The 14,001-nt window shown below is 34.6% G+C and overlaps 1 protein-coding gene across 1 annotated transcript in view; it reads left to right on the plus strand.

The window, feature by feature from the left end:
* The window catches only part of DNER (delta/notch like EGF repeat containing), a 345,353-nt gene that overhangs the window by 120,989 nt on the left and 210,363 nt on the right, over positions 1–14,001 (plus strand). Inside the window, exon 2 of the mRNA XM_074191208.1 lies at positions 11,441–11,737. Within this exon, the coding sequence (XP_074047309.1) occupies positions 11,441–11,737 (297 nt within the window). The remainder of the gene's footprint in view (positions 1–11,440; positions 11,738–14,001) is intronic.

A 14,001-nucleotide genomic window follows, 5' to 3' on the forward strand; every position in this document is an offset into this window, starting at 1 on the left:
ACATTTTGTTGAACTAAGCAATGTCTTTTGCCTCATCACAAACAGTGATCTTGGGCTTTCACAATCTCTGTAAGAAGGAAATATATCATAGGTTAGCTACTTGTTGATAAGTGCTTTGCGTAAAGATTGATTGCACATAAAATTAATTGAGACTTGCTACGATGCTGGTCCTGTAATCCAGTTTCAGTTATTGGGCAAGAGTTTATAACTCCATCATTAATTCATGGTGTGACCTTGAGAAAGGTTCTTACTTAAATTGAGAATCTTGAACTAGATAATCTTTAAGATTCTTTCCAATTCTAACATTTCAAGATTCTCTATTAATAAATAATATATGTTCAGATTTTGCAATTTCATTGGTATTTGAAAAATTAGAGTGAATTAAGATATTTTAAAAGAATTTTGAAAAAATGGACATTTTTCATGATTACTACAGTTCTCCCTTGTCAGTCAGGTCCAATGTTCCAGGCACCTAAAACAGAGTTACATTCACTGGGTTGAACTGATAACAAAGAAACCACATGTTGTATACTTATATATAAAAGACAAACCTCAACACTATTCTGACTAAGGCTCTGGGAAATGAATTTATTTAAGTCATAAATTGATTCTGGATGGCAAATGGCTCTTAGGGGCCGAATGGTTTTTCATCAGCATAGTCTCACTTTTGTACTTGTGTCGTCAGAGTCTAGTCCAGTTCTTTGTACATGGTAGGTGCTTAATAAATGCTGGTTGTTTGATTGAATAAACAAAGGGACCTTTTACAGAGTTGCTAGGCTAAGCAAACTTTAGACTTCTTTGATTACATCTAATTTAAGGAGGTCAGATAAGGATAGAATCAGTAATTGGTATAGTTCCAGGAGCTGCACTCCCAAGATTCATCAATCACTCTAGCTGTCTTTAGCTACTTGCACCCCTCATCTTCCCTCCAGAAGTAGGTGCTTGGTTTCATGTTACTGCTTTAGGGATTTGAGAACATCATCATCTTAATTTTTTTTTCCTAGACTCATTGGCAATAGTTGGGGATCAAGTGAGGTGATCTGCGATCTGATCACTTATTGATGGTATGCTTTAGAGCATTGCCTTGAGCAAGTGTTAAGTCAGAAATCAGCTTGGTTTTTTTTTTCTCTGCTGAAAGGCCAGGACCCAGTACATTATAGGAAGCATGATCCATCTGAATATAAAGGGCTTACTGAACAAGTCTTCATTAGACTAGGGTGAAGTTAATCAAAGTATATGAACTGACAACACTGATGACCCATCAGTTTTTGGGAGAATCAATTCTGATGTCTCATGACTCACTATTAAAACACAAATGAATATACTTGACCAATACATTAGCTCTAGCTATGAATACAGTATCATGTTAGAGTAAAGTAACAGAAGATATTTTTGATAATTTTGATAACTGATCACAGTTATACCAGTTTGCAGTCAATAGCACCAAGTCATTCCTTTTGCTCTGTACCAACTACCGCACTGACCAGAAAGACGGGAAGAGAGGAAACACTTTAAGAATGTAAATAAAATTCTTTAGTTATTTCTTTTTAAAACAAGCATCCATCAATAACTACAGACTTTGCCTTTCTACATTTTACCCTAATTAGTAATTTTCTCTTCATTGTTTTAACCAGAATGTAAAAAAACATTTATTTTTATCAAAATGATTTTGTCTTTTATATTCTCCCCCATTTTTATTAAGTTGTTCTAAATCTCAATGTATTCTCATTGCCTTCTCTTCCTTATTCTCTTTTTAATGTGGGTTTTTTTTTAATAAGCCTACTTTGCTTTGAACCACTTTTTGGTATCTAAACCACCCCAAACCTCCAGTCTTACACTGAGAACAGATAGTCCTATTTTCTGTCTACAATTCATTCCATGCCTTCACAGCATAAAGAAAAAGCATTGTAGGATGAATTATGGTGTGTGTACAGAAAGTAGTGTGGGGTTGTGTGCCTTGCATGAGGCACATGGTAAAGTAAATCATGGTTTGAGCAGCAATAATATAACATCTAAGTAGCCACAATGACTATAGCAGCTACTTAAAAAATTAACATTTATTCAAAGTCCTACAAAATGTGCCTATTTGCATAATGATTATAGAAGAATAGGTGAAGTTGGGGACATGTGTGAATGTTCTAAAATAAGGTCTGAACTGCTTGGAATGGTGAAATGTTGAATTTACAGGACCTTTGGCCTCTATGCTCCCACTCCAGGACCAGACTATTCTTCCTAACAGTCAGTGAGTACAAATATTTATTAAGTACATTCTAGATGGAAGACAAATGCTGAGTATCAGATATACAAAGAAAGGTTAAAAATGACTTTTGTCCTTGATGAACTTCCATTCTATTGAGAGAGACAACATATAAAAATAATCTTGTGTGTGTACATATATATATATATATATATAGATAGATATAGATATATAGATATATATGTATATATACTCACACACATATATAAATGGAAGATAATATGAGAGGGAAAGTTCTATTGCAGAGAGTGGGATTTGAGATGAGCCTTAAAGGAAGTTAAAGAAACAAAGGGATGAGGGGACAGGGCAGAGGACTTCAGGTTTGGTGGATAGCTAGTGCAAAAGTTGAGGAATGGAGTGTTGTTTGTGAAGAGATCCATTGTGAATCATAGAAGGAGGAGAGAGGAGCATAGGCTAAGAAGAAGAATTGAAATGGATGAAGGGGACAGGTGTGATGGGTTTTAAATGTCAATGAATTTTTCACATTCTTTTGGGATGGTGGCAGATATATATCGGGAGTGGATCTCAGTGGGATTCTTTCATCAGCTTGCTCTATCTTTCTTGCTTGAATCACTTCTTGATGAGAGTTTTAAAATCTTAAGACAATTGAAAGAAGTCTGAGTTTTTTTGGTGAAGACCAAATTTAGGATCCCAGCTACTCTCTATGCGCCCACGGGCAATTCCTCAATCTTTCTGAACCACATTTTCTTTATCGGTTAATAAAGGCATTGGACTGGAAATTCTCTGTGAACGTCTTGTCACCCAGCATCATTTGCCAAGGATTGTGTGTTTCCATTTGCTCCCTCATCTGAGGTTGCTTCTTGTTGTTGTTGTTATTTAGTTGTGAGTGACTTTTTGTGACCCTATCATGCCAATAACTGTCAATGGGAATTTTCTTGGCAAAGATACTAGGGTGGTTTGCCATTTCCTTTTCCAGCAAATGAAGGCAAATAGAGGTTAAATGACTTTTCCAGAGCTACAGATCTAGTAATTCCCTGAGGCTGGTTTTGAACACAGATTTTTCTAACTCCAAACCTAATGCCCCATTCATTTTCTAGCTGTTTCTCACTGCCTCTATGAAAGATTGTTAACCCCCTTTAAAGATCACCAAGATGGAGGAACAATACTTTGGGTATATCCCTTGTTTTGGGATGTCTGAGCATATGAACTCATTGTTTGCTCTTTTCTGTACTATATTTTCTCAAAGAAAGATCTATTTTGATAAAGCTGTCAGAAAGTCCTAGATGAAAGGTGAAATAAGAATATAAATGATTACAGTTGTAGGATGATGCATTTCCATAGAAGCACTGGAATTATTCTGTAAGGAGAATCATCTTGTGAATAATTAAAAGAACAAAAACTGAGTTGCTCCTTTACAAGGCTGATTGTGTCTAAACACAGAGCTTTGTGGAGTCTCTTCCCTATTGTTTGCTCTAGTAGGAAATCTAAGGGATAAATAGTGTCAGATACTGGGAAGGACAATAGGACAGTCTGGCCAGTTCTTATCCTTATTTTACAACCAAACAAGTCTTCCTACTTTAAACATAGAAACAGATATATTGTATGATAAAGTTATATGGCCAGTAAGAAAATAGATGTATTTTGGGAGACTTTTCCAAAGGCACTATGTTTTAAATAGCAACAAGGTAGCTGAATAGACAACTAACTATTAGATTTGGAGAAATTCAACCACATCTTTCAAGGTTCTTTAGTTCAATTTTTTAAATGAAATAATGCAGTCCTCAGACAATTGGATTCCACTAGTAGCCTCCTTTTATGAGAACTTATAAATGACTCAGGCCATATTAAAGAAATGGACAGATAGATTGCCTTCAAGTTAAATCACTTAGAATTTTTCGAAAAAAGCAATTTTTTTTTGTATTGAGGGCTTCCATTAGTTGCAAAGTAATTCCTTAAGTGGATCTCAAGTCCATAATACAGAATTACAGTAATATCAAAATAGATTCATACAATTAAGGTGTATAGTATTGTAGTGCACTCTTCAGTAAATGAAATGAGCACTTTTCTTATTTCAAACTAAAAAATGTTTGACATTTCCTGGCAATGTCGTTGTTGTAATAGCTCTTGTGTCTTTAGTGGATGATGGATAGGAGGATGGTGCTTCAGTATGATGCTTGAAATCTCCATCAGACAAAATAAGAACAATAATTTGACAAATGAAACAAAAAACAGCAATAGTTAAATCGAGGAACAAACATTTTTTAAGCACCTTCTCTTTGCTGGCACTGTTCTAATCACTAGGGATACAAGTGCAAAAAATGAAACTGCCTATTCTATCACCCAATGAATGGGAATTGATTCTCCCTTGGAGAACGCTATCATTATTTGTCTTGAAAATTGTCATCATCTTTCATTCCTTCCTCTCCCTTATTCACCTTGTTTAGTCAGTGACCAAAGACCATTTATTCCACCTTCTAGTATAACTTGTTTTTATCCTTTATTTTTACCTCTCAGCTTCAATTTTTCTAATTTTGGCTCATAGTCCTTTATAATCTCTTAATCTCCCCCTCCTTTTTTGTTTTCCTCTGATCTGAATCTACCAGATTTATCTTCCTAAACTAGTGCTATGATTATCTCTGTCCATCTCAGATTTTAATAATTTCTAGTGCCTAAAGAGTCTATAGACTCAACTCATTCTCCACCACTTCTCTACATGAATTTTTTGCTTCAGTCTACTCAATTTCCTATGCCACCTGACTTTTGAATTTTTTTTTGGACAGCCTACTGTTTCTTTGACAATGAATTCCTATCCAAATCCAAGTCTTTTCTTCTTGAACTCTTACTTCACTTCCCCCTCCCAAATCAGAAAATGTCCTCCATTTTTCTTTCCCTTTTTGAATTTGGAATTATAGACATGAAAGTATATCTAAGGACAATTAAGTCTTAACCCATGAATGACCGGGAATTCCTTTTATAGCTTCCTCCTTAATAGATGATCATGTTAACTCCCTCTATAGAGAAGCAAAATATTTTGGTAGGTTAAATAGAACCTTTGTGTCACTCAGAGCTCTACTAAGAAAATGATCTCTATTAAGAAGGTGCTCAGTTTATGCTGGCCATTGTCAACATTATTATAAATTGATAAGCAATAACAACTTTTGTAATTGAGGAGACTTCAAAAAAGTGACTACATAAGTCAAGGGAGTCATAATCATGCCTTCAAATAAAGTTTTTATTAATAATATTCCTTATTTGCAGAACCACTTGTTCAATTCTTGGTTTTCTATGATAATGGAAGAGGAAGATAAATAAAACTCTCATATGATCTTCAACAAACCTATAAAGGATTTTGATTCTGAAGCAAGATCATTAATTAATTAATTAATTTTCACCATGTTTTGATCTTTCTGTATTCTGAATGATGCACTAATGAGATGAAAGGGTCAGTCATTGACTATATACTTATTAAGTTTCTATCATGGACCAGGCATTCAGTTGAAATACAAAGAAAGGCAAAATATAATATCTGCCCTCAAAAAAGCTTACATTCTAGTGAGGGAAGACAACATCCAAAAATGAAGTTGAAGCTTGGGGAAAGAGAAAGTACAAATCTGGGGGACATGGTGGAGAAATCCAGAGGAGTGTAGTAGTATGGAAAATGAAAAGATGATTGACCTGGTTGCCCTTTTTTAATGGAGAGTCAGGGAAGACTTCTCTACCCTGTAGTCAGATCTCATAGGGAAAAGGTACTGATTACATATAAGTTTTTGTGCTGAAATAATCTTTCAGCATGAAGAGATTGGGCAGCAGTGATTTTCCAGGATTAAAGGTTGAGGACAAGAGGGATGAGGAGAAGATACTTGAAAGAAATGAGATAGAGAGAGATAATTTCAATTAAACAAACATATCGAGGACTTCTTTTGTTTGCAAAGTAATTCATTAAGTGGATTTCAAATCCATAAAACAGTTACAGCAATATCAAAACATTTTCATTTTATAAACTAATGTATATAATAATTATAGTGCTTTCTTGGACAAAGTATCAAGAATAATCTGCTCTTCTCAGTATGCTTTGAACTGGGATGGGGTGGAGAGAAAGGAGATTTGACTTAGGTTTAAAAAAGTAGAATATGGGGCAAATGAGTGGTACAGTGGATAAAAGATTAGAATAAAAGATGAAAATGAACAAATTAGCTTCCCCAGGTGAAAAATTTGTATCAAATAGGTCAATTTAACACAACTGAGTTTTGATTTAGCAATCATAAATGAGCCCAAGTTAAAAGCAAGAGGGAAAATATTAACCAATGGATGTGCCTTATTTTTTCTGATTACTGTAGCCAGAATTATAAAAGTTAATGTACTCAAGAAATGATGACCAGGAAGTTATTACCTGAAGGTTGCATATTCTCCAAGTGAAATTTTATTGCTTATGATCTCCTCTTCATTCTTCATTTTATAAATCAGTTCTTTGCTTGTGGCTTATATCTTCAGGTTCTTACAGCATTATCCCCTAAAATAAGACATTTTCTTTTCCTTTGGTCTCCAACATGGAGATATAAGAAATGGTTATGAAATCCAAGGTTATCACAAATAGTTATGATTTCAGAGATTACAATTCTCTGAATTACATAAAATTTGATGCAATAGAATCAACCTCCTAAAATGTGCTAAAGAGAAAAAAATGAGCTTGTTATGGAGTCTGTAATAATAGGTGTATGGTCAGTTTTATGGAACAGCTAACCCAAAGCACAGGTAAATATGAAGTTGTTATTTTCGATTGGGAATCAATTGTTTCCTAATTCCTTCTAATCATGACTGTGGTCTATAGTTTGGAGTGTAATCAGATAATATAGTATTTGAGCTTTGGACAAAAGGTTATATCTGAAGACTTAATCTTTAGATTCTCCTCTTCCTTCCTTCCAGATAATTTGTTATTTCTTTTAGTCTTCCACTTCAATCATGCTTTATTGATTTTGCTTGCAATTTAGACATTTATCAGATTTAGTTCAGAAAATAAATTGCTGATTGTTCTGTTAGCATCGTTCAATCAAACTTTTGTTTCACTAACTTAGAACTATCTCTGTGATATCCAAAATAAGGATGGGCTCTGACTTTTGAGCATTCCAGTGTAGTTACTTCTTGCTGGTTGGGAGACAGCTGGTGGGAAAGGGAGATGGTGAAACCATTTAGTGATAACATATATCAGAGGCTCATTCAGATGCCTACATTTTGACCTGCAAAAATACCACCATGAACAGTGAGGTAGAGAAAGGAATTATCCTTTTGTTACTTCTATTTCCCCTTCATTACTGCCTTTGATACCCATTTCCTTTTGTATAAACAATGTGGGGGAGAGAAAGGGCAGGCTATATATGTTGTCACAGTTTTCTAGAAATTATCTTAGGCCTTCATCTCCTTGTAGGAAGTTTATCTTGGGTCCCAATTACTGGTCTGCTGAACAGACTGAGATCTCTCTCAGTCCTTTTATAATCCTTACTTGCCAAAAGAAATGAAATCCCTAGGGGAAAAAAAAAAACTCTTTTATTTATGGATCATAATTTATTTCCTGGCTTTAATATATAAAAATCTGGCTTGCTAACTTGTTTCTGAAGGAAGTATGCCTTAAAGTTATTGCTGTTTTAAACAGCAGTATGCTGCTTTTTTGGTAGTAATTAATAACTGGAAATAAAAGTATTTACTATTGTCCATACATTACCAACTACTCTGGAGAATGGCTCAACAAATCGCGGTACATGGATATAATGGAATATTATTGTACTATAAGAAACAATAAATCTAATGAATACAATGAAAATATTATATGAACTGATACAGAATGAAATGTGAAGCCAAGACAATGATCTACTCAATGACTATAATAATGGAAATGGAAAAATCAACAAAAAAGTAGAAAAAGTGAATGCTGTGAAATTCCAAAAAATAAGTCTGACCCTAAAGAAGGAATATAATATCATATAACTCTTTCCACAACTCTTTTGCAGAGGTGGATATGGAATATTAAATATATTGTCATATTTTTTTAAAAGTACCGATTGGTTTTGCTAATTTTTAAAAAAAAGTTATTTGAGATATGCAATGATTTTCTGGGAGTGAAAAGAGAGATAATTTGATAAAATTTAGATGGTGATACAAAAAGATATTAATACATTTTATTTAAATAATAGCACCATTTCTGACTTGACTGAACCATTCAAACTTCTTTTAACTAGTTTATCCTAGTTAACAACAATACACTTTTGCCAAAGATTGGCTAGGGCTAGGAATGGTCTTTGGCTATAGAAGATTCTTTCACTTCTCTATCAAATATTTACTGGGTTAGGAAGTGAGATATAATTTCTGGGCCTCCAGGAAACTTCAGGACTCTTACAGAGACACATAAAGTAAATATAGTACCAATTAGAATGAAATAAATGCATGAGGATTAACACAGATTATTGCTACCAATTCTAAATGATCATAATGGCATATTGAATGAACAAATTAAATACATAGGCATGAGAAATGGTTCAAAGTTTGTCACTGGTGTTATAGCATATGTATTGACTTTTTATTGAAACAGTGTTTTTAATTTTTCCAATTACATGCAAAGGTAGTTTTTCAACATACAACCATTTGCAAGTGTATAAGTTTCACATTTTTCTATCACCCCACCCTCCCAGCATGAAAGAGGAAGGAAAATCATAAAAGAAGTTTTAAAAAAGTGAATATAGAATGCATTCAGACTCCATAGTTTTTTCCCCTCTGGATCTGGATGGCATTGTCTATAGCAGTTGTCTCTTGGTTGTCTTTGATCTCTGATCCATTGAAGGAAGCTGCATCCATCATGTTTGATCACTTCACAATGTTGTTATTAATGTGTACAATGTTTTCTTGATACTGCTCACTTCACTTAGCATCAGTTCATACAGGTCTTTCCATGTTTCTCTAAAGTCCAATACTTATGTTATAAAACAATAGTTCTCCAAAACATTCATATGTCATAATGTGTTCAGTCATTCCCCAAATGATGGACATCCCCTCAATTTCTAAAGAGATGCTATAAATATTTTTGAACATGTGAGACCTTAACCATTTTTTTAAGATTTCTTTGGGATATAGACCTAGTAGTGATATTGCTGGGTCAAAAGGGAATGATCAATTTTCTTGCTCTTTGGGCATAGTTCCAGATTGCTCTCCAGAATGGTTGAACCAGTTCACAGCTCCTCCAACAGTAGGTATTGACTTCAGCTCCATATCATTTCTAGAAAAAGAATATAATAATGATAGCTGAGCAGAAAGGCATTAATTTGTGTTGATCCTGAGAATGACAGACAAGTGATTTTTTTTTAGTATTTGCAAGGCAGTGGGGTTAAGTGGCTTGCCCAAGGCCACACAGCTAGGTAATTATTAAGTGTCTGAGACCGGATTTGAACTCAGGTACTCCTGACTCCAAGGCCGGTGCTTTATCCACTACGCCACCTAGCCGCCCCTAGACAAGTGATTAATCAAGTCAGAATCATTTATTAAGTACCTACTGTCTACAAACCCACACTAGTGCATTAAAAGACACTTTATATTTATATAGGAGAGTTAGGGCTGGACCTTTGAGGTGGATAAAGAAAGGAGGTGATCTTTTCATATCAATTTTTTAAAAAATATCTTAAAGGTATTTAAAATGATGACACCGTGATGCTTTGGTCAAGTATGACCCAGGACTTAGACAAAATAAAAAGTCCTGAATTCTCTTTCCTACAGGGTACCAGTCACTTTTTATGACTACCACTGAAATTAAGTTCCATTTAGATGTTCATCATGTCCACCAAGTAATGGATACATGATGTCAAAATTTTACCCATTTCTCAACAATTCTGAAGTCCCTAGCCAAGAAGTACATGAGGAGGAGGAGGAGGAGGGAGAGGAGAGAACCATGAGTCTGAATCCACCCCTATCAAACACCAACAAAGAAAGGGTGTTGAAACATGTGCCAAGTGAGATCTCTTTATTTTCGATTTTTTAGTGTCATTTGACATGACACTAGTTTAAAAATAACCCACCTGGTATCTCCTTTTAGCGACAGCTCTAGTTGACTCAGGCTTAGACTCACTCCCCAAAATAACTTGTCCTTGGAGTCACTAGTGCCTAGGTGTCCAACCTTTTAGCTCTTCTGGGTCCCATCATGCAGCAAAAACTTTTTAAGGCCTCATAAAGAATTTCAGATTTATGATTACAATGTAATCAATGTAATGCAATGTAAGTCATATTCCCAATGACTATAATAATACATGCAATAATATGATCAAGTACAATAAAATGCAATAAAATATAAGAATAAAAATGAATATAATGATATATAATGAGTTTAATAATAAAACATTTAGTTTTTAAACAAAAAATTAACTTCATGCCATTTTTAATATGAACATTGAGCCTGTTTTTTTAATTAACAGTGCATCTGGGTCTAATTTGATAGAGGTTAAAATGATGCAAAGAATATTTTCAAAATACTCATCTGAAATTTCTGTTCTATTTGTTACTTTTTGTATACTTCATATGGAAAAAAATTACTCATAAATATATATACTCCTTAAAAGAAATGTCATGAAGAGGGCATGTTTATGAAATACTAGAAATTTTTCTTTAGGCAGGTTCAATTTACATAAAAGAAAAAAACAATAAATTTTTCTGTTGCAATTATTAGTCATATTACATTTTAAAATAAAGATCCTAATGTTGATGTGCTTATCTTTTGTAAAAAAAATCTTGAGATCACACAATGTCAGTTTTGTGAATAAGTTTAGCTGTGTTAATTAAGGGTTAAATTGGTCTGTGATGTTGCAAAGTTGGCCCATGTGCTCACCCCTTCTTTCGTTTTCCTATTATGCAATGCAGGTTGTGTGAATGGGTTTTTAGGGCTTCATGTAGCCTATGGGCCACAGATTGGACATGTCTGTTCTCTTGCTTAGCATTTGAAATTTGAGGACTAACTTTCCATTAAACTTTTCATTGTTAGAAACTCACAGTCCTATCTTTCCTTAGCTTATTACCTGGGTATAACCTTGAAAGCATTGGGAATAGCAATTTAAAATGGATTTTCTACAAAGACTTCTTTGTGGAACACAAGAGATAAAATTCCCTTCCACTCCCATTCCCACCCTGTCCTGCCCCATTATATTGTGGCTCTTCTTAGTAGGGTATATTTGACCTATTTATTGTTTCTTTCAGTTTGTAGAGGACCCTTGTGCCAGCAACCCTTGTCTCCATGGCAACTGTAGCACCAGCGAGGATGGATACCTTTGCATTTGTGATGAAGGCTACAAAGGCATCAGCTGTGAGCAAGAATCTCCTAGCCTCCCCAGCTCCAGTTGGACAGAGTCCCCAGCTCCGAGGCAACTCCAACCTGTCTCCTCAACTCAAGAGCCTGATGAAATCTTACCCCCCTCCCAAGCAACTGTGGCCCTTCCCACTTGGCAGCCAAAAGAGGGCCAGAAAGTTGTAAATATGAAATGGGATGAGATAGAGGTGAGAATGACCTTTTAAAATTCATTATCAGAAAACCAGGAATTCAAATGTATTGTCAGTAATTTTTATCAGTTAAAAACAGCCCTTCCAAGAAGTCTGGAGCTGAATTATATGTTCAACTTGTTTCTATTCCACTTTATATGTATCTTGCTGGGTCACAGGAAATATTTTCTATTTATGATATATGTTGATCTACATGTGTGTATATGCATGCATATAATACAGATGCAACAGAGATATTTCCTCTTTCCTATCAAAATACATGTAAAATTGAGTGGAATCAAGTTGGACTTGTTAGATATGTGTGTCTATGTACATAATACACACAGTGCATCTCTGTTTATATATAGGTAAATACATACATTTTTATTTTCAATGAGATGCACATATATATCTCTATATTGATGGATATATGTGTGTGCTCACTCAACATGGATGTAAGTATTTCCTATAACCCTGTAAAAATACTGAGTGGAATCAACTTGAGCTTGCTATGTTGGTGTGTCTATGTTTATGTATTAAATAATACACACATGTACATATGCACAGGGGACATATATATGTATATATACATATATGTATATATATATACACACATAAAATGTATATCTCTATCTCTATCCCTATCTCTATCCCTATCCCTATCTCTAATCTATCTATCTATATATATGGATTTGATCTTGATCTGAATTTCACTGCCTTTTCAGGGTCATTCTCCAGAGATATAGACCAGTTTGTAGTTACAGAGTAACCTGGGGGGTGCTGTGAGGGTAAAGAGATTTGCATAGAATCACCCAGCTCCTAAGTGTCAAAGACAACTTGAATTCAGATCTTCTTGACTCTCAGGTCACCTCTCCCCAATTTACTAAGCCATACTACCTCTCTTGTATGTATTATTCCAATCAAGTCACTTTGGAAGTATACCAAAGCAATGAAAAGGGTAGGGGAAAACCCAGATATCACACAATTTTACTGAAATGATTTGCTGATTTGATACTATTATAACAAAGACACCTCAGTTTTCCATCTTTCAAGTAGGATTGCATTTGCATTCTGGGTTAAATGATAGATTTAGAAGGACATGGCTCTGTTTGTGGAATTTTCTATTTAAAATTTTTTTAAAGTTTTTGCTAGGCAATGGGGTTAAGTGGCCTGCCCAAGGCCACACAGCTAGGTAATTATTAAGTGTCTGAGGCCAGATTTGAACTCACATACTCCTGACTCCAGGGTCGGTGCTCTGTCCACTGTGCCACCTAGCCACCCCTGTTTGTGGAATTTTCTAGAAGAGATGATATTAGAATTTAACATCGTTCTTTGAATTCCCTCTAAAAGCTGATCTTTTTTGGACATTTTCTGCTAATGTTAAGGGTTTGTTTATGGTATATCTATTTGCTTAGAGGCAGCACAGGGTAATGGATAGAGGACCCACGTTGGATTCAGAAAGCTCTTAGTTCAAGGCTAACATTGTGGAATGCTGAAAAAAGAGGGTTCGAATCCTGACTTTAACATTTATTGTTTGAATGATTTTGATTCCATTTATTTCACTTCTCTGGGCCTCAGCTTCTTCACCTGTGAAATGCGAGGACTGGATTAAATAGCTTTTAGCTTTCTAGTCATCTAAATCTTTGTGACCCTGGGCAAATTACTTAACTTTCTAGTACCTTAGGTGACTCTTTATGTAGCTGAAGAATTGAGTATCTACATTAGAAGGAGAAATTTCCATACTGAGAATTCCCTGATAGAATACTAGAACCTCCTCCACCCCCCAAACAAACGAAATGAACAATCAAATAAACAAAACCCTCCAAAGCCCCAAATCACCCAAACTTACCTTCATTTGTAGGCCAAGTCACTTCAGTGTGATTGAAACTGAATGATTGCCAATGTGAAAACTTTTTATTACTGTCATTCTATAATAGGAGATGCTTATTTATAGAGTCCTTTTTGAGACTGACTTCACAGATTTTTATTATTATTTTAGAAATAGCAACTTCTTTGTGGACCCTTGTTGAATGCTTGCCTATGAGTTATATTCCATGCCTTTCTACTGGAAAAAGAATTATTAATAGATCCCACTTAAGGAACAGATCATTCAATAGATTCTTTAACTTACATGTGTAATGAATATGGGAACTGGGGAATAAATACTGTCTATAGTTATATAAGTATTTATTTTCAGTTAATTGAAAGGATAAAGGTTTTTTATCATATATTCTATGTACTGTTAAATATTTTGGAGTTTCAGTGAGAAAATAGATCTTTAT

Source organism: Macrotis lagotis, chromosome 6 (assembly GCF_037893015.1).
Source record: "Macrotis lagotis isolate mMagLag1 chromosome 6, bilby.v1.9.chrom.fasta, whole genome shotgun sequence".
Classification (NCBI taxonomy): Eukaryota; Metazoa; Chordata; class Mammalia; order Peramelemorphia; family Peramelidae; genus Macrotis; species Macrotis lagotis.